This window comes from Microcaecilia unicolor, chromosome 6 (genome assembly GCF_901765095.1).
Source record: "Microcaecilia unicolor chromosome 6, aMicUni1.1, whole genome shotgun sequence".
Classification (NCBI taxonomy): Eukaryota; Metazoa; Chordata; class Amphibia; order Gymnophiona; family Siphonopidae; genus Microcaecilia; species Microcaecilia unicolor.
The window spans coordinates 156,383,188-156,408,579 of record NC_044036.1 but is presented as its reverse complement, the minus strand read 5'-3'; the positions used below and the strand labels follow the sequence as shown (position 1 = coordinate 156,408,579).

The 25,392-nt window shown below is 45.9% G+C and overlaps 1 protein-coding gene across 1 annotated transcript in view; it reads left to right on the top strand.

Annotated features, from left to right (window-relative positions):
- Positions 1-25,392, top strand: part of PXK (PX domain containing serine/threonine kinase like) — a 94,116-nt gene that overhangs the window by 45,388 nt on the left and 23,336 nt on the right. Inside the window, 7 exon segments of the mRNA XM_030205361.1 lie at positions 1,659-1,763; positions 9,920-10,021; positions 18,646-18,807; positions 19,412-19,529; positions 22,423-22,501; positions 23,118-23,166; positions 25,257-25,334. Of these exon segments, the coding sequence (XP_030061221.1) occupies positions 1,659-1,763; positions 9,920-10,021; positions 18,646-18,807; positions 19,412-19,529; positions 22,423-22,501; positions 23,118-23,166; positions 25,257-25,334 (693 nt within the window).

The following is a 25,392-nucleotide window of genomic DNA, read 5'->3' as shown; positions in this document are numbered from 1 at the left end:
AGGTAGGCTCATGCCATCTTCTATTATCAAGCCTCCTTGATAACATCCCTCCTTCCTCCCAACATAAAAAAGTGCTCAACTGCCTGATCCCTCAAAATGCATTAAAACATCAAGTCTCCCCTTTCTGATCCTAACTGGGAGGATGCAAGTCTGTGGCATTCTCCCAGCTGGGATTGGGGATGTTTATCAGGGATGGAGGGAGCAGAGTTTTATTTATTCCACTCATGATGGAGTGGGAGGGAGGAATGAAGGGAGCTACGTTTACTACAGAGAGTACTGGGATGAATGGTAGGATGAGGTCAAGTTTTTTTTTTGCCAGTCAATACTGAATTTCGGTGCTAACCAGCTAAGAGTGCTAAATTTAGCCAGTTGAATTTTGTTGAAAGAATGTATTTAGCTGAATTTTACTACTACTACTTATCATTTCTGTAGCACCACTAGACATATGCAGCGCTGTATACTAAGAGACAGTCCCTGCTTGGCAGAGCTTACAATCTAATCAGGACAGACAAACAGGACAAATAAGGAATAAAGGAATTTACAGACAAGGAGGAAGCTTGGTGAAGTGCTGTTCAAGCTCCACTGAAGTGGAACACTAACATTTAAAGGAAGTTGGCACACTTTTGATTTGGTTACATCTATTTGATTATTGAATGTTAAGCTCCCAAGGAAGCCCATGGTGTGGAGTGAAACAGGTTCCTGTTGGGTTTTAAACCAAATAAATGAGGTGCAACTTCCTTTTGTATATTTAGTCTCATAAAGAATGACAAAAGAAGACAAAACGTTTTTCCATAAATTTTTGTAAGAAATAGAGGGCCCCTTTTACAAAGGCGTGCTAGTGTTTTTAGTGTGCACTAAACACTAGAGATGTCCATATATTCCTACGGGCGTCTCTTAGCATTTACCGCACACTAAAAACGCAAGCTTGCCTTTGTAAAAGATCCCCTCATTGAAGATGGAAGAATATATTTTAATGTTTTGATACAAGGGTATTTAATCTAAAAAAAATTGTAATAAAAACAATTGGAAATAAGAACATTTTTGGCTAGATTTGGAATTCTTGCATGGAATTTTGAACTCTGATGGTATTACATTTTATTTATTGCACTCAAAGGATGAGGTCAGGGTTTTGTTTTGCTAGTATTGAATTTTAGTGCTAAATTTAGCCAGTTGAATTTTGTTGAAAAAATGTATTTAGGTGAATTTTACTACTACTACTACTTATCATTTCTATAGCACCACTAGATGTACACAGTGGGCTTTGTCGGCATTAGTGCACGGCAGCTGGGAACTGGGGTCAATTCTCACTGTAGCTCCTTGTGACTCTGGGCAAGTCACTTAACCCTCTGTTGCCTCAGGTACCAAAACTTAGATTGTGAGCCTAGTAACAGAGAAAGTACCTGCATATAATGTGTACAGCGCTGCGTATATCTAGTGGCGCTGTAGAAATGATTAGTAGTAGTAGAGTTAGGAGTTAAAAGCAGCCTCAAAATATTCAGTGGAACACCTATCTGGTTAGGTTAGCTGAAAATTCACCTGTAGATAATAGATTGAAAGTAAATGGTTATTCTTTCTGCTTAATAGCTGTTTAAATATCCATCTCTTGTATTGATTTACTTTCATTTTGAGGAAAATAAAGTTTCACTCCCTTCTTTCAGCACCCCTACATTTACCATATAACTTTTGCTACAGCCAGTGAATCGTCGGCGCTAGTCATTAGAACATTCAATGAAAAAGGAACACTACGGGACCTTCTTTACAAGGTACTGTGTGTTTGATGTTTGAAAGAGGATTGTGTTGTTGATGCTTCTGCCATGTCTCACTGTATGTACTATATGATTTCTGGTTATTAGTCATGCAGAACTTATATGAGACTCGTATTATAAAGTAGAACTGTAGGGATCAGAGGATCTGTCACATTGTTTCATCCACAATGTCTTAACAAATTGTATAAAACAATTCTATAGTACAGAATTTTGGTTGCACTATAACTGGGCAGAATGAATGAGTCTTATCTACCGTAATCTGTTAGTTTAATGTGCAGAGCTGGCCCAAGAGTGTCAGATACCCTATGTGAACCTTCAACCTCTCGGATTGCTCAAGGCCCTTTCACCCCTTTCCCAACCCCGTTAGCATCTCCCCTTCCACTCCCTATGCCCCTTGTAGCCAGCATCTCCCCTTCCCCTCTCTACCTCTGCCCCTAGTAGCTTGCATCTCCCCTTCACTTCTCTACCTCTGCCCCGTGCACCTGAGGTGGCCAGCATCTCATCTCCCCTTCTGTACCCTCGCCTCACGTTCATCATCCCCCCCTCATTTCCCTTTCTACTTCGGGCTGCTGCCAACATCCCATTACCACCTCCCCTACCAGCCACCAGCCCTGAACTTAAAGAAGATTGAGCGCAGTGGAGGCCCTGTAAGTACAGGCCTGCACTGTAGTGCTGCTGTGTTCCACCCCCTTATTACAGGAAGTCTGCATTGGACAGGAGTAGGACAAGGTGGCATTTGAACATGGGCATGTGCTTACATAACCCATTCAGTGCTTACTCTACTTTAAGCTCTGGGCTAGCACAGGAGCATGTAGGGGAGGCAGTGGGGCCAGCAGGGGGAAGGCTTTCGCATGCACTGGAGCCATGTTGCTGCTTCCCAAATTCTGCCACCCCAAGTAGACTCCTGTCTACTGACAGGGCAGGTCCTGTTACTGTGAGTTAAGTGGATTCTTTGCAAGCATTGGTACAATAAAGTATGATCATATGGTTTATCCAGAGATGATATTGCACATAAGAAACAGGCATGCCTTCCTCAGCATCTGATATTTAAACAGAGCTGAAGAAGGGACCTGTGTGTCTTCTAATCGTTCATATATAGCATCATCTCTGGATAATTAGTATGTTGATCCAGTCAGAAGCATCACAAGAATCCATTTATCCTTCAGTAGCTTAACTGTCTGGTCGTACAGCTGCCAGAATTCTGTACTGCATAATTGGTTTGTACTGTTGTATTGATGAGAAGATCTGAGAAGGTCCTTGCAAGCGTTCAGAGCAGCTTTTGCCTGCTGGTTATATTGAGTTCCCAGTCGTAAGAAGGATTTTAACCCTTTGGAGGCTGCTTCTCATGAAAAGTTCCCAAGAGCTTTTTTCTAGATGTCATTTGTCAGCAGTTTCTTCCAACACATCTTTATACTACCAGGTCTGAAATCTAATGCCACCAGCCCTAATTTGCAACTGGGTTTTTTTTCCTCCAGTCTATATGCCTCCTCCCCCCAATCTGGTCGATATAGTGATGGTTCTTGGCCAAGGGCCCTGTAATCACAGCCCTTCGGTTCCTGCAACAGATTTTCCATTATGTAGCTTCTCACTATTCTAGAACCTGTAGGATAGTTGTGTCCATCAACTAGCAGGTGGAGGTAGAGAACTGAAAACTGAGCTGAGACATCCAGTCCAGCTCCTCTGTATTTTCTATCTCCAGCAGGTGGATGGATACACTTTTCTGGTTCTGAGTGATTTGCTCCTGGTCAAGTTGGTCAACTGGTCCCCTCTTGAGCTTGGTAAGTGACTTGAGTCTCAGAGTCATATCTGGAGGTCTTCAGATCCCTGTGACTGGTGCTCTGCAAATTTACAACAACCTTAACAAAAAAAAAGGAAAGAGGTTTGCTGGAGAGTGTGGAACAGTATCAGTCCTGAGCCTTTCTCATCTGTGGTAAGACTTTTTGAGACTGTGTGCTTGTGGGGAGCAGCTGGCAGTGGTAAGTCCAACTAAAGTTTGACTCAGAACCACTTGGAGGGCTACAAATTCTAGTTGGTGCACAGGAGGGATCCTGACTCACCGCTTGGGACACATTGTACTACACTTGTAGCAGTTAGGGTGAAAGGTGACTTCCACGAACACTGTTAAGCGGTGTTCCCACTGTGGGACTCGCCGGCTGTCATCGGGGCATTGCAGTGTGTGCAAACCGGGAATCCTGCTGATGCGGAGGAAGTGGTCAGCAGCAGCACATCTTCGGATTTGGCACACCATCCGAATATGCCAGGGTCTTCGGGCTCTCCAGTAGGGCTGGTGTGCAGTTTGATGCAGGAGAGCGTGGGAACAGGCACTATTTGGTCGGGGCCTACCGGCTTCTTTGTGATCATGCGCGGAGCACAGCTGCCATTTTATAACTTCAGGGCCTGACAGAGCATTCAGCTGCATCAGGATCTTTGTTTTCTCTGGAGTTTATATTACTCTTACACCAGGCCTATTTACTGAAGCAGGGACAGACAGAGTTGTTGCAAGGTGTTTCAGTTTTTTGCCCCGCTGCCCCTCCGGCTTCTAAGAAATCTCATTTAGACCTCCAGGAGTGAGCAGATGAGGCTATCTCTGCTTCTCCATCCTTATCTGATGTGGCCTTGGTCTATTCAGAGGAGCCATCATTGAAGGAGCTGTTAGAGGAGGAAGAGCTCCCGCCTGAGGAGGTGGTTGACCCAAAAGTGCTGAGGTTTCATAAAGAGGAGCTCAGTACTCTCATTTCTGAGGCACTGGTGGTGCTTTCTATTGAGAAGCCTTCTGCTTTGGTGTCAGGAGTTCCATCTTTGTTGATCGTTGGTGGTGGTGGTGGTGGGGGGGCTTTGAGGCCCTTCTAAAACCTTCCCGATGCATCTACACATTCAGAGGATCTGATACAGCAGAAAGGTCTCACTGGATGCAGGGCTGAGAGTGGGAAGAACCATGGCTTGCCTGTACCCCTTATTTCTGGAGGAGAAATTTAAATTGCAGCTTTCTGGGGAGTCTCTTTGGTTACAGCGGTGACTAATAAGACCACCTTGCCACTGGAAAGGGGCACTGCCCTAAAATACCTACAGGATAGGAAGCTAGAAGGCTTGCTGAAACAAGCCTTTGAGGTGGCCTCTGGGCCTTCAAGAGATAGTGTGCAGCTTGTTCATGACAAGAACATGCCTGAAGTGGCATTAGCAGTCTGCAACACAAGATGTGTGCCGTAAGGCCTAACTGAAAGTGGGGTTGGCCTACTTGATGGATGCTATTTATAACATGTTATGGGTTGCGGCCTGCAGTATGTCTTTGGCTGTCACGGCGTGTCGGCAACTCTGGTAGTGGCATTAGGCAGTGGCTGTAGCGTCAGTGATGTCTAGTTAAACTTCCCGTTCGGGGCAAGTGGTTATTTGGAGAAGATATCAGTAACATGGTGAAAGAACTGGGGGAAACTAAGCCACAGCGGTTGCCAAAAGCCTCTGGTCGTCTGTCTTTGGGGGGCTCTCGTTCTCAATTTCGAGATAGCAGATGGTACCAGCCTAGTCGTTAGCAGTACTGTTAGAAGTCCTGCTTTCAGGCACGCCAGTCTTCCTTTTGTGTAGACAGGAAGTCCTGTAAGTCAGCTAGAGCACCCAATGCCTCCCAAGCTTCACAGTGATGTGAGGCTTGTCCACAGTTCTCTTCCTCTGGTGGAATGACGTCTTCAGGAGTTTCGGGAGGAGTGGGCCAAAATCACATCAGACCAGTGGATTCTGGATATTCTTATAGAAGGTTACAAGTTGGAGTTCTCCCGCCTAGTCGCTGCTCTCTTCTTGCAGTCTCCTCGTCAAAAGGGAACCAAAGCAGTCAAAGTTCAGGCCACCGTAGATTCCTTGCTGGTGCTCTGGACAAAGTTGTCCATCTTCTGCAGTCATTGGGTTGGGTGATCAATTTTGAGAAGAGCAGACTAACTCCATCACAGATGCTGGAGTATCTGGGCATTCTATTCGACACAGCATGGGAGAGGATCTAGTTTATAGCTTGTAGTTTATTTCAATTTGCTAGACCGCTCTAACTGATAAAGCAGTACAGACTGGTGTACAGGCAAAAAATTTGAAACAGGAAAGGAACTCCAATTAAAAATGAAAAGGTCAACATTCACACTATACAGTTTAGACAGACAAACAAAGAGAATGGTAAAGCAAGGTCTGTAGCTGATGAATCTCATGCCATCTAATCAGTTTGACCCTCCAAAAGCCTGCCTAAAAAGCCAGGCCTGCAGGTTGGCCTTTAAGGTTTTAAAGGAAGATTCACTACAAAGGGGAAGTGGGAGATTGTTCCATACATACATGTAGTGATAGAAGAAAGCACTGAGCCTAGTAGATTTGTAGTGGATAGTCTTGGGGACAGGAAGGACAAGGCGATGAGAGCAAAAGGTGCGAGCTGGTGAGTAAGGGATGGGTGAGTGCAGGAGGTCAAAGCTGGTTCAAGAGATTTGTCTTCTCAGTCAAGGCAGGCCCAGGATCTGGGACTACGTCCAGGTTCTCTTTACTGTTTGTCTACATAAATACTGAGGAGTTAGACTGGGTATCAAGAGACATATGTCTCGGCTCAGTTTTCAGTTCTCTGCCTCCACCTGCTGGTTGGTGGACACCACTAGCCCACAAGTTCTGGAATAGTGGGAAAGACTAGTGGAAAGGAAATGATTAGTAAGTCCTAATTTCTCCGTTCAGGATTCAGTATCAAGAGGTTACAATTTCTGTGACAGATTTTTCAAACTTGCACTGCAGTTTGGGCCATCTTTGCTTACATTTAAATAGATCTAAATATTAAATAATGTTAATTTAAATTTCCTTTTTAAAAATAAAAATAATTTTCTGTCATTTCTTGGCTTTGTTTTGTTTTTTTGGAAAAGGGTAAGGGATCCTAGTGGTCTGTGCTAAGGAAGAGTGGGTGATCTGGAGGATGGGAAGGGAAAATACCTTGAAAGAAGATGGATGATATCTTAAGGAGGAGCAGGATAGTGGGAGGATCCCAACAAAGGGAAGGGGGATTGATGGGAGAAGAAATAGGGTCAATCTAGAATCAGGAGGGGGAAGGAAAGAGGAGTGAGGAACTAATCCTTTCTTATCTTCCCAAAAAGCCCTTCCAAACCCCTCGTTCACACCTTGCTCTTTTTCCTATCCCCTCACTGCCCCTCAGTCACTTTCACCCCTCATACTCTCCACCGTTCACATTCCCTGGCTCAGTTACTTTCTCCTTTCTTCCCCCGTGCTGACATGGTTGTGCTTTAAATCATGAAATTCATATGTCACACTTCGGTTCCAGCAGCAGAGGAGGAGGAGGAGGAGGACCACGCAGCCTGAGGTGCCGCAGTGCTGCTGTCCTCCGATCTCTGAGCCAGCATGGGGAAAAAGTAAGTGAGGGGAACTGAAGATTGGGGGGGGAGGGGGGGAAGGACACTACCTTGCACCTGGCTGCTGGTCTTTTATAAGTGATTCTGCAGGGACTGATTCATTCCATGAAAAGGCTGAATTTAAGTCCTGCTTGCAGTCTTGGTCCTGGAATATAGTCATCCTTAAGCAAGGGCCTTGAATCCTTGTGGGAGTTCTGAACACTGCCTTCACAACATCTTCATCCCCCGAAGGCTCAGGAAGCTAAGAGTCAATTCAGGGATTGACCCAGGAACCTTCCTTATGGCAGTGCACCCTACTGGCCATCCAAGCCATCAGGTTGGCCCAGATTCTGTGTATCTTAAATTGAAACTGAGAAATCAGGGTTAGGGAGGGAGGAACTAAAGAACACAAGCCCTACATATAATGAATTACTGAATAAAACTGAAGGATGGAGTGTGATGTTTCTAATGAAGAAGGCAAAGAAAACACCCATGCTGTACCCTTCTGAAATGAAAAAAAAAAAATTCCTGTTTGTTTTTTCTAAATATAGAGGGATCAGAGTTCAGCCAGCAGCACTCGGAGGCCCTTTTACAAAGTCACGTTAGGGGCTATGCACATGCAGCATGCACCAAAACGAGACTACCGCCAGACTACCGCACCCCACTGATGGTAATTTCAGATTTAGCGCGTGCCCATTCTGCCTGGATGAATTATTTATTTATTTCCTCCCACACATGTCGTGTCTGGTGGTAATCGGCACTTGGTGTGCGCTGACCAGTCACCGCGCGTGTAGTTCATGAGCCCTACACGCGTGGGAGGCGTTAAGGGTTCAGGCCGGTTTTAAGCGCGATCTGGTTTCAGTTTTACCGCAGGCCCTTTTCCCGTCCCATAAAAAAAACAAAATCCTTTTTTTTTTTTGCAGGCGCGGTAAAATCTGGCTTGGCGCGCACCCAATACCCGTGCCTACAGTACTGCAGGCCACTTTTTACCACGGCTTAGTAAAAGGACCCCTCAATGTTTTGCTGACCGTTGCCAGCATTATACCCAGAAATTTGATGTTGGGCCATGTCCGGTCTTTGGCATTTAATTTCCAGCTACAGCGTAATCAGTTAAATTCAATATTTAGCACCACATAAAGATGGAACTGACTTATATGGTGATCTTGACTGGTTAAGTGCTAATTCCGTCCCCTTAACGCCCTCCACGTAGCTGGTTTTCCTTTTAAGCACTAACTGGTTAAGTGACGCTGAAAATGAATGAATGGTTAGCCCAGAATAGGCGAATTAACAGGCCAGGAGCCGTTTTCTGGCTGGTTAAATCATTTTGAATATCGACCTCAAGGTCTGGCAGTGTTTAATCTTTTTCTGTAAGAAATAGAAAAAATTATTATTTTTAAGACTCCCTCACCAGATACAAAATGGGAGAAAACCTTTAGTACATAGGCTACAGGGGTGAAAGTGATAAATCAACTTTAAAGGGCTAAGACCTCAGTTGTAGAGATTAACACTCACACATCAACACAGAGGTTTCCAGCAGAATAATAATCTTCAATTCTTAATGTAATTCATAGAACTGGTTTCCAATCAAACATGACTCATATCGTGATATAAGTCAATAATTCCAATATTTATATATGTATAAATTTTTGGACCATCAGTATTGGTGTACTTCACGTGATCAGTTAAATACTGCTTGTGGACACCACCACATCATCATTGGTTGTGTTTTTCAATTTTACTTATAACTTTACTCTTTTATCTTCATAAAGTGCAATTGAATACGTAGCTTTAGCTTTAGACAACAGACACAATGCCGACATGAGCGGTCCGTTTAAGTTGTTCAACATCGTGCATAGTGGCCGTGTCAGCAGTGTGTCCATTGTCTAAAGCTAAGTATTCAGTTGTACTATATGGGGGTGGAACTGATGGCATATCCTGTAGGTCTTTGACCTGGGCTCATTAACTCTGTCAGGGATTCTTGTGCAACAGGAAATAGACTAACACAAATTCCCAGCAACGGAGTAACAGAAAAAATAGGGGAAGTATCATTTTAATGTTTTTTTTTCTTTTTAGGATTCTCCTTGTTTCTAACTTATCCCTTTCCCCTTGAGACTGTTCTTGGAATGTTTTTATGTGTCACTTTTATATATTGTAACATTGTCATATTTGCTCATACTGTCCTTACCTGAAAAAGGAGGCTTTGGCTTCTGAAAGCTAGATTAAACAATAAAAGTATTTAGGTCAGTAAAAAAAAAAGTATCACCTTATTTATCACACTGTTTTTATTCTAAGTAAGAAAAAAAACTAGTTCAAGTTTAAGAAATAGGGAGATAAGAAAGTAAACCTTGTGACATCTGCTCAATTCCCCTATTCTATCCTTTTGTACCATTGATGATAGCTGCAAATATGTTGCTGATAGAGGAGGTGGATGAGACAGATTTTCAAAGAGTTTTGATGGTAAAACGTAAAACATGTGGTTGCAAAGTGTAAGCTGTAACTTCAGGAGCCCCTGGTATTCAGAATCGTTTCTAGAATTTATTGCCCTCTGATAACCATTCCACCCCTTAAGAAAGAAAGTGTGCTCTAAAACTTTCAAGTGAGCATTAGACCCCCTCATCCATTGATTTTCCCTCATTGTTCCTGTTGAATCAGCTATTATGCCTTCTTGCCTAGGCTGGTAGGACAAAGCTTAGTCTGATTTCTCAGTGTTCCTGGGTCTTAGTTACTGATAAAACAAGCATCTTCTTGTCACTGTTCTGGGAAATCATATCAGTTGTAATCACTTTTGTCTTTCCTGTTCAGGCAAAACCAAAAGATCCATTCCTCAAGAAATATTGCAGCCCTAAGAAACCCCAAGGACTTGAACTCCAGCAAATCAAAACATTTGGAAGACAGATACTAGAGGTAGAGTTTTCTCGGAATACTTTAGCAGTAAAAGTTTTTTAAAATAATTTTTATTCTCCGAGGACAAGCAGGCTGCTTGTTCTCACTGATGGGTGACGTCCACGGCAGCCCCTCCAATCGGAACACTTTACTAGCAAAGGCCTTTGCTAGTCCTCGCGCGCTCATGCGCACCGCGCATGCGCGGCCGTCTTCCCGCCCGAACCGGCTCGTGTTCGTCAGTCTTCTTTTGTCCGCGCTCGGTACGGTCGTGTTTTCGCCGTGTCGTGCCCCACAAAGTCGACCTCGCGCGTTCTTCGTGTTGTTTTCAAAAAAAAAAAAACCATTCTGTGTGTGGAAAGAGACTCTTCAGTCTTTTTCCCCCCGCTATTTCCAGCTTTTTCGCCCCGGTAAGTTTTCTTGCGTCGTCGGGGTAGGCCGCTTTTAGGCCTCGGGTCGAAGTTTTCTTCCCCTTGTTTTTCGGGTGCCTTTTCCGCCATTTCGACTTTTGATCTCGCCGGCGTGATTTTTCCGCCCATGACATCGAAGTCTCCCAGCGGCTTCAAGAAGTGCACCCAGTGCACCCGGGTCATCTCGCTCACTGACAGGCACGCGTCGTGTCTTCAGTGCTTGGGGGCTGGGCACCGCCAGCAGGCCTGTAATCTGTGTTCCCTTTTGCAAAAGCGGACTCAGGTAGCGAGATTGGCCCAGTGGAACGTTTTGTTTTCGGGCTCTTCGTCGGCATCGGCACCGGGGGTATCGAGTACATCGACGTCTTCAGCGTCCAGACCTTCATCCTCGGCCGCCAGTGCATCGAGGCATCAGCCCTCTGCATCGGCGCTGAGACATCGGACAGCTGCATCGACGTCGGTGGTACCGGGACCTCGTCGGCTGATGTCGTCGGACGGTGGTGCTTCGTCTGGAGTGCAGGTGAGGGCTGTCCATTCCCCTGCTGGTGGCGGTGAGCCTTCGGGTGGGTCTCCCCCTACCCTGAGGGCTCCTGCGGTACAGCCCCCCCGAGACCGACCTCCTTCGGCCTCGGCCCCGAGGAAGCGACGGTTGGATTCTACGTCCTCCTCGTCAGTGCCGGGAAGCTCCGGTGACATGCTTCGTTCCAAGAAGTCGAAGAAGCATCGTCATCGGTCTCCTTCCCGTGTCGGCACCGAGAGCTCTGGGTCGCCGAGGGAGTCGGCACCCAGTAGGCATCGACACCGAGAGGACCGCTCACCCTCTGTCCAAGAGGTGTCGATGCGCTCTGCTCTGGACAGCCCGGAACAGCCTCCACGCCCGGAACAGGTTCTGACGTCGACGCCTGCATCGACATCCATGCCTTTCTCTGCAGCCGCTCTGAACGAGAGCCTTCGGGCCGTTCTCCCAGAGATTCTGGGAGAGCTGTTGCGCCCTACCCCTCCGGTACCGGCGGTGCTTGCGCCACCGGTACCGTCGAGCGTGGCGCTGGCTGGTCCATCGCCCGAGGTGAGGTCTCCGGCGTCGGTGCCGCGTGCGGTACCGGCTGCCGTCGCCTCCCAGGAAGGCTCCCCGACTACGTCGGCGGAGGGAGCTTCGCCGATGCGGGCGAGGGAGTCTACCTCTCGACGCCCCCATCGTGGACGTGGCTCCACGGAGTCGAGTCGGGCGAGGTTGCAGACACAGGTCCGTGAACTTGTGTCTGACACCGAGGGTGAGGCCTCGTGGGAAGAGGAAGAAGACCCCAGATATTTCTCTGACGAGGAGTCTGAAGGTCTTCCTTCCGATCCCACTCCCTCTCCTGAGAGACAGCTTTCTCCTCCCGAGAGTCTGTCTTTTGCTTCCTTTGTCCGGGAGATGTCTACGGCCATCCCCTTCCCGGTGGTTGTGGAGGACGAGCCCAGGGCTGAAATGTTTGAGCTCCTGGACTATCCTTCTCCACCTAAGGAAGCGTCCACTGTACCCATGCACCATGTCCTAAAAAAGACATTGCTGGCGAACTGGACCAAGCCTCTAACTAATCCCCACATTCCCAAGAAGATCGAGTCCCAGTACCGGATCCATGGGGACCCAGAGCTGATGCGCACTCAGTTGCCTCATGACTCTGGAGTTGTGGATTTGGCCCTAAAGAAGGCTAAGAGTTCTAGGGAGCATGCTTCGGCGCCCCCGGGCAAGGACTCTAGAACCTTAGACTCCTTTGGGAGGAAGGCCTACCATTCTTCTATGCTCGTGGCCAAAATTCAGTCCTACCAGCTCTACACGAGCATACACATGCGGAACAATGTGCGGCAGTTGGCGGGCTTGGTGGATGCGCTCCCCCCTGAGCAAGCCAAGCCTTTTCAGGAGGTGGTCAGGCAGCTGAAGGCGTGCAGAAAATTCCTGGCCAGAGGGGTGTATGACACCTTTGATGTTGCATCCAGTGCCGCTGCTCAAGGTGTGGTGATGCGCAGACTCTCATGGCTGCGTGCCTCCGACCTGGAGAATAGAATCCAGCAGCGGATTGCGGACTCGCCTTGCCGTGCGGATAATATTTTTGAAGAGAAAGTCGAACAGGTGGTAGAGCAGCTCCACCAGCGGGACACCGCATTCGACAAGTTCTCCCGCCGGCAGCCTTCAGCATCTACCTCTACAGGTAGAAGATTTTTCGGGGGAAGGAAGACTGTTCCCTACTCTTCTGGCAAGCGTAGGTACAATCCTCCTTCTCGACAGCCTGCGGCCCAGGCTAAGCCCCAGCGCGCTCGCTCTCGTCAGCAGCGTGCGCCTCAGCAAGGCCCCTCAGCTCCCCAGCAAAAGCAAGGGACGAGCTTTTGACTGGCTCCAGCAGAGCATAGCCGACATCCAAGTGTCAGTGCCGGGCGACCTGCCAGTCGGAGGGAGGTTGAAAGCTTTTCACCAAAGGTGGCCTCTCATAACCTCCGATCAGTGGGTTCTCCAAATAGTCCGGCAAGGATACACCCTCAATTTGGCCTCAAAACCTCCAAATTGTCCACCGGGAGCTCAGTCTTACAGCTTCCAGCACAAGCAGGTACTTGCAGAGGAACTCTCCGCCCTTCTCAGCGCCAATGCGGTCGAGCCCGTGCCATCCGGGCAAGAAGGGCTGGGATTCTATTCTAGGTACTTCCTTGTGGAAAAGAAAACAGGGGGGATGCGTCCCATCCTAGACCTAAGGGCCCTGAACAAATATCTGGTCAAAGAAAAGTTCAGGATGCTTTCCCTGGGCACCCTTCTTCCCATGATTCAGGAAAACGATTGGCTATGCTCTCTGGACTTAAAGGAAGCCTACACACACATCCCGATACTGCCAGCTCACAGGCAGTATCTGCGATTTCAGCTGGGCACACGTCACTTCCAGTACTGTGTGCTACCCTTTGGGCTCGCCTCTGTGCCCAGGGTGTTCACAAAGTGCTTGGCTGTAGTAGCAGCGGCACTTCGCAGGCTGGGGGTGCACGTGTTCCCATATCTCGACGATTGGCTGGTGAAGAACACATCCGAGGCAGGAGCCCTGCAGTCCATGCAGATGACTATTCGCCTCCTGGAGCTACTGGGGTTTGTGATAAATTATCCAAAGTCCCATCTTCTCCCAGTGCAGAAACTCGAATTCATAGGAGCTCTGCTGGATTCTCGGACGGCTCGCGCCTATCTCCCAGAGGCGAGAGCCAACAACTTGTTGTCCCTCGTCTCACGGGTGCGAGCGTCACAGCAGATCACAGCTCGGCAGATGTTGAGATTGCTGGGCCACATGGCCTCCACAGTCCATGTGACTCCCATGGCCCGCCTTCACATGAGATCTGCTCAATGGACCCTAGCTTCCCAGTGGTTTCAGGCTGCTGAGGATCTAGAAGACGTGATCCACCTGTCCACGAGTTTTCTCAAATCCCTGTATTGGTGGACGATTTGGTCCAATTTGACTCTGGGACGTCCTTTCCAAATTCCTCAGCCACAAAAAGTGCTGACCACGGATGCGTCTCTCCTGGGATGGGGAGCTCATGTCGATGGGCTTCACACCCAAGGAAGCTGGTCCCTCCAGGAACGCGATCTGCAGATCAATCTTCTGGAGTTGCGAGCAATCTGGAACACTCTGAAGGCTTTCAGAGATCGGCTGTCCCACCAAATTATCCAAATTCAGACAGACAACCAGGTTGCCATGTACTACGTCAACAAGCAGGGGGGCACCGGATCTCGCCCCCTGTGTCAGGAAGCCGTCAGCATGTGGCTCTGGGCTCGCCGTCACGGCATGGTGCTTCAAGCCACATATCTGGCAGGCGTAAACAACAGTCTGGCCGACAGGTTGAGCAGGATTATGCAACCTCACGAGTGGTCGCTCAATTCCCGTGTAGTGCGACAGATCTTCCAGGTGTGGGGCACCCCCTTGGTAGATCTCTTCGCATCTTGAGCCAACCACAAAGTCCCTCAGTTCTGTTCCAGGCTTCAGGCCCACGGCAGACTGGCATCGGATGCCTTCCTCCTGGACTGGGGGGAGGGTCTGCTGTATGCTTATCCTCCCATACCTCTGGTGGGGAAGACTTTGTTGAAACTCAAGCAAGACCGAGGCACCATGATTCTGATTGCTCCTTTTTGGCCGCGTCAGATCTGGTTCCCTCTTCTTCTGGAGTTGTCCTCCGAAGAACCGTGGAGATTGGAGTGTTTTCCGACCCTCATCACGCAGGACGAAGGGGCGCTTCTGCATCCCAACCTCCAGTCTCTGGCTCTCACGGCCTGGATGTTGAGAGTGTAGACTTTGCCTCTTTGGGTCTGTCAGAGGGTGTCTCCCGCATCTTGCTTGCTTCCAGGAAAGATTCCACTAAGAGGAGTTACTTCTTTCTATGGAGGAGGTTTGCCGTCTGGTGTGACAGCAAGGCCCTAGATCCTCGCTCTTGTCCTACACAGACCCTGCTTGAATACCTTCTGCACTTGTCTGAGTCTGGTCTCAAGACCAACTCTGTAAGGGTTCACCTTAGCGCAATCAGTGCATACCATTACCGTGTGGAAGGTAAGCCGATCTCAGGACAGCCTTTAGTTGTTCGCTTCATGAGAGGTTTGCTTTTGTCAAAGCCCCCTGTCAAGCCTCCTACAGTGTCATGGGATCTCAATGTCGTTCTCACCCAGCTGATGAAACCTCCTTTTGAGCCACTGAATTCCTGCCATCTGAAGTACTTGACCTGGAAGGTCATTTTCTTGGTGGCAGTTACTTCAGCTCGTAGAGTCAGTGAGCTTCAGGCCCTGGTAGCCCAGGCCCCTTACACCAAATTTCATCATAACAGAGTAGTCCTCCGCACTCACCCTAAGTTCTTGCCAAAGGTTGTGTCAGAGTTCCATCTGAACCAGTCAATTGTCTTGCCAACATTCTTTCCCCGTCCTCATTCCTGCCCTGCTGAACGTCAGCTGCACACATTGGACTGCAAGAGAGCATTGGCCTTCTACCTGGAGCGGACACAGCCCAACAAACAGTCCGCCCAATTGTTTGTTTCTTTTGATCCCAATAGGAGGGGAGTGGCTGTGGGGAAACGCACCATATCCAATTGGCTAGCAGATTGCATTTCCTTCACTTACGCCCAGGCTGGGCTGGCTCTTGAGGGTCATGTCACGGCTCATAATGTTAGAGCCATGGCAGCGTCGGTAGCCCACTTGAAGTCAGCCTCTATTGAAGAAATTTGCAAAGCTGCGACGTGGTCATCTGTCCACACATTCACATCTCATTACTGCCTGCAGCAGGATACCCGATGCGACAGTCGGTTCGGGCAGTCAGTTCTTCAGAACCTGTTTGGGCTTTAGGATCCAACTCCACCCCCCGAGGGCCCTGTTTGTTCTGTTCCAGGCTGCACTCTCAGTTAGTTGGTAAATTTTTTTAGGTCAATCTCAGTTATGTCCTCGCCGTTGCGAGGCCCAATTGACCATGGTTGTTGTTTTGAGTGAGCCTGGGGGCTAAGGATACCCCATCAGTGAGAACAAGCAGCCTGCTTGTCCTCGGAGAAAGCGAATGCTACATACCTGTAGAAGGTATTCTCCGAGGACAGCAGGCTGATTGTTCTCACAAACCCGCCCGCCTCCCCTTTGGAGTTGTGTCTTCCCTTGCTTTGTTTTGCTACTTATGGGACTGACGAACACGAGCCGGTTCGGGCGGGAAGACGGCCGCGCATGCGCGGTGCGCATGAGCTCGAGGACTAGCAAAGGCCTTTGCTAGTAAAGTGTTCCGATTGGAGGGGCTGCCGTGGACGTCACCCATCAGTGAGAACAATCAGCCTGCTGTCCTCGGAGAATACCTTCTACAGGTATGTAGCATTCGCTATATGAACTTACATACTTGTGATGTTGCTTATAGAAGACTAGCACTAGAAAATGAGGTTTCCAGTTAGTTGGTTGGCAGAGTCTCTTCCAAAGAATTTTAATGAAGGACATAAAACTGTAGACATAGAATACTCCTGCCAGAATTCTGTGTGACTGTGGAGCGCAGAATTTCCCAGTCTCATAGAATTCAATATTCCTTTGCAGAATCTGCGCTCTCCCCCCGCTCGATGCTGCTGCTGCTTGACTCCACCCCCACCCCCCACATCTGCTACTGCCCGTTTTCTTTGCTCTCTCCTGCCCACATGCATCTCTGACCCCCCCCCCCCCCCCACTACTATCACCTACCTGAACACAGCATACCCTGGTGGTCTAAGTGGTGACTTCGGGGGCAGGAAAGAACCCCACTCTTTCCTGCCCCACTGCCGCTCTTAGTCTTGCTGCCGTGCTTTTTCAAAATGGCCACTGAGACTTCAAGCGGTAATCTCATGAGAGTAGTGCGTGATGTCTCGGTGGCCATTTGGAAAAAGCATGGCACCCAGCGAGAGAGCAGTGGCAGCAGGACAGGAAAGAGTGGGGTTCTTTTTGCCCCGAAGAGGTTCTCCCGGTGTAGCTGCTCCTACTCGCAGGAAAGTAAGAGGGTGGCTGGAGGAGGGGCTATATAAAAAAGGGGGATTCTTTGCAAGTTTTGTGCGCAGAATTTTGAATTATTTTGCGCAGAATTCCTGCAGGAGTAATAGAATATGATGGTGAATGGAGACTCTGATCCTATTTTGTCCACCTAAATCTAATTCACAGTCTGTGGTAGGTGACAAGATTGTGACAAACTGACCAGGGTGCTAGGGACCAGAAGGAGAAACTGTCACAAAAAGGTCTGTTTATGATTTTATTATGATTGATATTTTGTAATTTTATTGTCTTTTTTTTCTATTTGTAATTGTTCTTATTTTTATAATTTTTATGGTTATTTTGTTGTAAGGTACTTTGATATTTAGCGGTGTATTAAATAAATCAACTAATTAAAAATTTGCTGAAAATGATTTATTAGAGTAAACATGAAATAGTGGTTTACAAAAACTAAAAAATAATGGGAAAAGAATGCATTATTCAAAGAAAGGCTCAGACAGAAAGAAACACTTGCCAGATTAGTAAAGTTTTGTGGTTGGTAGCAGAAAACCTCTGATAGGTTCTGAGGTTTTTTTTTTTTTTTACTGCAAGTCCCTTCCTGTGTCATCACTCTGAGGCTGGGTACTGGGTGGGGTTCATTTCCAAGCAGGGGAGAATGTCACTTTTAGACCCTTGGGGTGCACTGATACAAACTTGGAAAAAAAAAACAGTTTTCACACGCCAAATAATGTTCCAACAAAATGTATCTTACTGTAACAAAACCTTTCATGGGAATAATTTGACAGACAGCATTTGCTAGATGAATGACAATATCTTCCTTTGTACATGCAGCTGTTTATACAGACAGGATCTTCTTGCTTCACTGTGGTATGCTCTCCTTGGTAGGCTTTTGGATATACTTTTTAGGACCCTCTAGATCAGTGCTTATCTATCCTTTTATGGCCAAATAAACTGTGTGAGCTCCCCAAGCTGGAGGTGCAGATTAATGATGCACCTGTAGAGATCCCATCCAGGTTGTGACCCCAAACACGGGTTTTGTGACCCCATTTAGGGTCCAACCCACAGATTGGGAAACTCTACTCTAGATACCGGAAAATCCTGTGTACTTGCAGCTGTTTCAGAATGTTCCTTTCTCTTTCCCTTGAATATTATTTTGGCACGAGTGTGAAGAACCTCGCTGGCACCTTGTTACAGAAATTGGACAAGTCAGTCTAATTGTCCTGACTAAGGAACCTTCCTGCTCCAAGGATAGGATTCTTTCCTTCCCTGCAAATATCTAAGCAATAGTTAGCATCCCTCTCAAGCCTATTTCGTTCTTAATCTTAGGGCACTAAGAAATGTTATCGGCTTGGAGAGCTGCTGCCCTGATTTTTCCTTCCTGATGCCTTGAAAGAGGGAGAGAGCTCACATGCGCTTGCCTTTAGGTGTGCAGCTGTTCCTGTGCTGTCTGACTAAAAGGAGACCTGAGCCTTCTGGAAGCTTCTCTATACCCTCAGGGCTTTCAAATGGAACATAACCATATGTTCTTACTTCAAACCTGTCCATATTAATGGACACATTTCTTTAGTGGGAATATTAGACAGACAGTTGGAAACTTTGCCTTGATGCAGAACGTTTTCACACCATCTGAACAAGGGGTGATGTGCACTTATTTTTTGCTTTAAAAAAGGGTGTCATAAGAATCTAACTCTGTCCAATATAATTATTAGAATACTAATCCAATTACTGTCATATAAATATGTGTGTTTAATAGATGTAATATTTTTTTTCAGGTGTTAAAATTCTTGCATGAGCGAGGATTTCCTTATGGACATCTGCATGCGTCCAATGTGATGCTGGAGGGAGAGATGTGCAAACTGCTAGATCTTGAGAATTCTTTACTGGGTCTTCCAGCCTTCTATAGATCATATTTTTCACAGTTCAGGAAAATTAATGTAAGTGAACATAAATGTAGACTCGCTTGGCAGATCCAGGGAAAGGATGTGGAAACAACTAAGGCGCCATTCCTTGCCAATTTTGACTTTTTGGTTAGTGTTTCCTGAAAGTCAAGGCCCCACTCAACTAATGAGAACACTGTAGTTACAGGAAAAATTCTAAATATACATTACGATATATACAAAATAAAGAAATAACCAAACATTCAAAACACAAGTGTCATCTTACCCACAGATGCATGCATCAAGTGATATATCTTCCACATCTCATGCAAAGGTCCTTCCAACTCAGTTTCCATTTAAACAAACAGAATCAGTTTGACTCATTTAAGCCAGTTGCACCAAAGTTTCTTAAAGTTATCCATTCAACCCCTTTATGAATTATATCTTGAATATGCATAAGCTAAACCTCTTTAGTAGGTTCATTCTGTGCTTTCTGAAGTGGGATGTATTCTAATGCATTTTGAAGGTCAAAATAGCTGGACTGTGGCATCCTCTCTTATCTGGACCTTCCTGTTTTGGTGTATAGTCTACAGTAAATCTCTTCTGACTTGAGGAAGAAAACATTTGAGCTGCAGTAATTGTTGTTGTTTGTGTTTTTCAGACTTTAGAGAGTGTGGACGTGCACTGTTTTGGTCATTTGCTGTATGAATTGACATACGGCAGGCCTCCAGATTCCATCCCTACAGATGACTTCCCTCTTGCACCGTCACTATCTGTGGGTAAGAAGAGAGAGCCTCTTCTTTTGTGCTGTCATTTAAGAATCTTTAAAGCAGCATTTGTATCATGTAAGCAGAATATAACACTAGAATATAGTGAAATATGCACTCAGGAAGCAAGTGCAATTATTGTAAAGACTGTAGGCCTTGTTTTTGGTACCGTGCACCCAACTGCTCTCTGGATCCCTTAAAATGCTCTGAGGAAGTTTATCCCCCTGCTGCCATGTTGGAAGAAAGCGTCTCTGTATACCTGGAGGGAGCCATGCACCCGGTGCTCTATGTGAGTTCTTTTAATTGAAAACCAAGCTTTCAAACATCAACGAGAGAGACTAGTGTGGCCTTATTATTTGTCTCAAGCCTTGAATGTGTACAAATTGCTGTGAATATCTGTTGCTGGCAGTTTTGAGACAGTTTGCCTGCTTGCTTGGTTTTTCACACTTGATGGTTTTTTTGTGACACAGTCTTATTTTTGAAACAGAAAAATGTCGAAAAAAAATGGCATAACAGTCAGATAAAGGTTTTTCTGCGAGAAATGTGTTTAAAGCGTGTAATCAAATGTGCAACAGCAACGAGAAAAACCCGCCAAGTCCACTAGCCACTGAAAAGAAGACGTTCCCAGAGGGGGTGCTTTGTGGGCGTGACACGGGCAGTGTTACAAGCTGAACATTTATTGCTGATAACAGATAGCAAAATTACTTCCTGGGACCAGAATGAAAATGACAAAAACGGTAACAGTGGCCCCTTCTGCGCAACAGCACAGTGCCATACTACCTCCCAGTCAGTGCCTGCTCACTCAGGGCCCTCCAGCAGGGCCAGAAACCATCCTGCATGCCCATAGCCAGACCACACTCTCAAGAGACAAACAGCTCTGATATCATTGCCTCCGCAGTTCCCTATGTCATTTCGTTGGTGCTATATCTCGGACATTTCTGCCCAGTAACAACAATTGCCCCCAGTTGTCCCTGTCTCTGCCTCCCGAGAGCCAGCTGCACCACTATGCAACTCATGTTGATCTCAACTGCAAACCTTTTACACATACAGGGCACCCTCCAGCTGCTAAACAGCCTGCCCAGGACCAGCCTACCCTGGATCAGGGTGCTCAGGACCAGACTACCCCCGAGAGTGTGGGACAGGGGCATAGCCACAGGTGGGCCTGGGCCCACCCAGTTTGGGCTCATGCCCACCCAGCGGGCTCTGTACTCTTACAAGTGCCGGCATTAGGAGAGCAGGCTGGACTCCGGAGGCTCCTGTTTTTGGATAAATGCAAGTTTGTATTTTTAAGAATTTTATCCAACATAATTTTTTTCTCAATATTATATACCTTATGAATTGTAGTGCATATTTCACATATCTTGTGGCCATCTATAAAAGGAGTTATTTCCGGTATGAATTAATGTTTGAAAACAATGTACTTAGGTTTTGGAATGCACGGCTTCATATAGAAGGCGAGCCAGGGAAAAGTCAAAAGCTGTGTAGCTGGAAGAAATAGCAGCAGGAGGGAGTGAATAAGCAGACACAATCTAATAAACTGCTTAGCCTTCTCCCCCCTCCTCCCTGTCTCGCATATTGTGAACCAAATGAATTTAATGTATTTGTTTCCACGAATTGACTTGATTTCTAGGAAAATCCCGAGAACTCTAGCTATTTGGCTTCCAAAAAAGAAAAGGTTGCTCAGGATCAAAGAACACATGTTAACAGTTAAAATTTCCCTCTGGTTATTTTAACACCATAAATCATGGCCACCAAGAGAGAAAACCTCTTGTTGCATACTACTTCTTGCCCCGTGTAGCTCTGCACAGGTCAGGGAAAGTTCAGAATTTGGCCTCCATATATAAAGTGGAGTGGAAGAGTGGCCTAGTGGTTAGAGCACCAGTCTTGCAATCCAGAGGTGGCTGGTTCAAATCCCACTGCTGCTCCTTGTGATCTTGGGCAAGTCACTTAACCCTCCATTGCCTCAGGTACAAACTTAGATTGTGAACCCTCCTGGGACAGAGAAATATCCAGTGTATCTGAATGTAACTCACCTTGAGCTACTACTGAAAAAGGTGTGAGCAAAATGCAAATAAATAAATAAAATAAAGAATGTCTGTTACATAGAGGCATTTTGTTAGCGTCCCGTGTCCTTCCTCATGGTAAGAGACCCATGTTCCGTGATAGACATAAGAAGTGTTAGAGGCCATTTCTAAGAGAAATGCTGTGATAGAGAAAGATCTGAAGGCTTATAGCCTGAGTTGAGAAAACAGCTTAGCAGCAGTGTCCCTTCTCTTATGGAAGCTTTATGTACCATTTGAGGCATGAGAAGGGCTAATTGAATGAATTACTGCCACAGAGCCAGAGAATTAGATTTCTGTTTTTGTAAGCATTTGTGCTTGCCTGTTGGTAAGGTAAATTCAAAATAAAATACATTTGTAACTGCTAAATAATGCCTTTGCCATTAATCTGGAGATGGTATGTTTTAATGCGCCTCTTCTAGAGCAGTGTTAAGATGCTTCTCCTCTGGTCCATATTAGGGGCTTCATTCTACAAAACTGGAGCATTTCAACAGAGCCAGTGGTTAGCCAGGCTAGGTTTAAACGGTGCTGTCAGCTCAACAGAGTGTATGCTGAAACCTCATAGCAGGGCAAATGATCTTTTATGTCATGTCATGTATTTTTATCCCAGGGAGTTTGAGGGCTGTTGAGTGGAGGTTTCAGGATCTAGGGTATGAGGGGGTGAGTTGGGGTGATGCTGCTTGCTTTGGCCACTGTACTGTTTTTCCTCTTTTAGCTTTCCTGGATCCATTCAGATAGGACACAGTATGCTCCTTACTGATGCAGGAGAAATCTGGCATTTGGCCTAGATGTTTTGGTAGTATACAGACATTCTCATTGTAAAATCTGGACTGGTTTCCTTTCAGTGTCTGTGTTGGAATCCATCTTGTCTAGCGAGGCCAGTAAAATGGGAATGCCAACTGTCTCTGAGCTCTTACAGATGCCGTAAGTCTCTTCATTTTTCTGCTTCGTAACTGTTCTGAAAGTGTTTTACAATGTGGAAATGATTAATAGAAGATGTAAGAGTCAGAAGACAAATCCCATGCATGTAGAGAAAGTCATCATATGAGAAGCCAAACCAGGGAATTAAATCCAGGTCTGCTGTAGGACAGCAGGCAGACTTGCCACCAGGCCATCAGCTGACCCTTGGCGTTCTTATTGAAATGCAAAAGACAGAACCAATAAACTCAAATCCTTGGAGAATTTAGTTGCCGGCTTGTAAGGATCGTGTTTACCTTTTGCCAAGGCCATACAGTGTTGCTCATTGATTGAACTGGATTGTAGAAATATGAGTGGAATCAGAGGCTGTCACATTTTCAAATGTGGAAATCAAATAGTCTGTGTGTTCAAGTATGGAACTGTTTTTCTTATTTTTGAAAGCCAGAATCCAAAACTTCCTAGTGCTTTGTGGAAGAGAACGCCCTTCTGAGGCTGAAATATCACCACTTTCCATGGACAATACAAAGTCTGTCATGCTCCCAAGAATAGGAAAGGCAGAATTCTTTTTTTAATTCTGAGAATAGTTGCATCTTTGAACTAAAATGTGCCATTTCTTACACAGGCTGTTCAGTGACGTCATTTTAACAAACTCTGAGAAACCTCACTTTAAGGTAAAGTACAATAAGCACACATTGTCATATGAAGTTTATTATTTATAAAGCATCATCACTTTACACTGCAAGAGAGAAAAGATCATAAAGCAAAGCAGAATAAAATTATATGGAACAAGGACAGATCAGTGGCTAGATCTGAGTTCAGTGCTTGTGCTGGAAGGGGTGAGATGCTGCAGAGGGAGAAGTCTTTCCAGCAGGTGGACAACATTGACAGTTCTGATCAGATTTAAAGTGCATATGCACTGGGTTCCACAGGGAGCCAAGGTTTGTGGTGTATAGTCAGGTACCATGACTGGGCTAGATGGGAACGGGCAGAAAGTTGAACAAAAACGTTTGAGGTAGTTGTAAATGAAGACTTTCTACATTTTTGGCGGAAATGCCAAAGAAGCAGATGGAAACTTCCAAGCCAGAAAACTATTTTTAAAAAAATTATAAAACCACTTAGAGCAGTGGTTCCCAAACCTGGTCCTGGAGGCATCCCAGCCAGTCAGGTTTTCAGGATGTCCACTGCATGCAAATCTCTCTCATGCGTATTCATTTTGGATGTCCTGAAAACCTGACTGGCTGGGGTGCCTCCAGGACCAGGTTTGGGAACCACTGACTTAGAGGGTCATTTTATAATAGGGTAGCTGATTTAAGAGGGCAAATAAGTGCCTACTTAGGCACTATTTTATAAAGACACATAGGCATCTATGATAAATACTAGCATAAGCAGTAGAAATCACACTTACATGGCATGCATGGACACTTAAACCTGCTCTTGAACTGGTGTAAATTTCTGTGCCTAGATTATTAAAGTATCAAGGTATGTGGTACTTGTGAGCTCTGTCCAAACTCTGGTTTCTGGTATGTCGTGATTCACATTTTTATACAGGTCACTTCCTTTCCCTTTACTTATCCAAAGTATGAAGGCGGCAGCAGTAGTAGATGTGGAAACAAGATCCTGTGTGTCAGTGTGACTTTCAAATCCCATTACTCTGCATGGGTGTCCAGTCGAGTAGGAAGCCCACACAGGATGAGGGGATAGGGTCTGGTAACATTCACTGATTGAAAGGCCCCATGTTGACTGCAAGGCTGAATTTAAGATATTGGTGCCTATAGGCAGGACCAGAGAGTGATGGACAGGGGACCTCTCCCCCCACCCCCACCCCCCCCAATAGATCATAGAGCACAATCCTAACACAAGTAGAATTGGCCTTCTGTCTATTCCAAGTATTTGGTGCCTTCAATATTTGGCACCCTAGGCAGTTGTCTTTATTGCTTATGCCTAAATCCAGGCCTAGTTGACTTCCATTGCTAGGCATAGGTTCCTTTGGAGATCCAGAGGGAAGAACAGTAGCCCTGTTTTTGTGACCCCATTTAGAGTCCTGACTTACAGTGTTTAAGGAGCCAGTGGTGTAAGGTTCCTTGCCAGCATTTGAAAGCTTATGTGTCAGAAGATTCTAGTAGCTCTACCTTGTTTCTGGATTTATAGGAAGGGCAGCATCTGGTATTTTCTTTTTATCAAAGTATCGCTGTCTAGAGTGTTCTTTTGAGATTTCAATGTGTCAAAACCAGGAACTGAAATCAAGGCAATGGGGCTCATTTTCAAAACACTTAGACTTACAAAGTTCCACAGGTTACAGTGTAACTTTGTATGTCTAAGTGCTTTGAGAATACACCTCTTTGTGTCTTAACTTGACTTTCCACATTCCAACTCAGTGTTGATTGATAAACCATAAATCTGTTGTGGCCTATTCTCTTCCAGAGGCATAAGAGCCAAACAATTTGCCTCTCCCTATTGAGGAAGAGAGAAGTCTTGTTTTGTCAAAATCTTTTCCATTTCTCTCTTCAAACAAACCTCCCCAAAAGGTTTTGATAATTGTGCATGTCAGCAGGAGGTTGACATTCTCAGTCTGGTGCCCTTCACATTTTCTTCTGAGATACTCACCATGTTTGACCAACTTAAAATATGTTTCCTTTTGTTATGCCTCGATCAAAGGCTATTATTCACAGTAAATTGTTGAGGAACTACTAAACTGAAGTGTGTTTTTGCTGACAGAGTTATACTTATTCTAGTTTTTTTGATCTCTCAATATTTTTATTAGATACCCACCAAGTTAAAGGAGGCGTTGAAAACTGTGAAGGAATCCATAGAGAAGAGACTGATTGAGGAACAGAAATTGGTAATTTGTAGTTCCCACTCACACTTTCAATAAGCCAGACATATTTACAGCACCATAT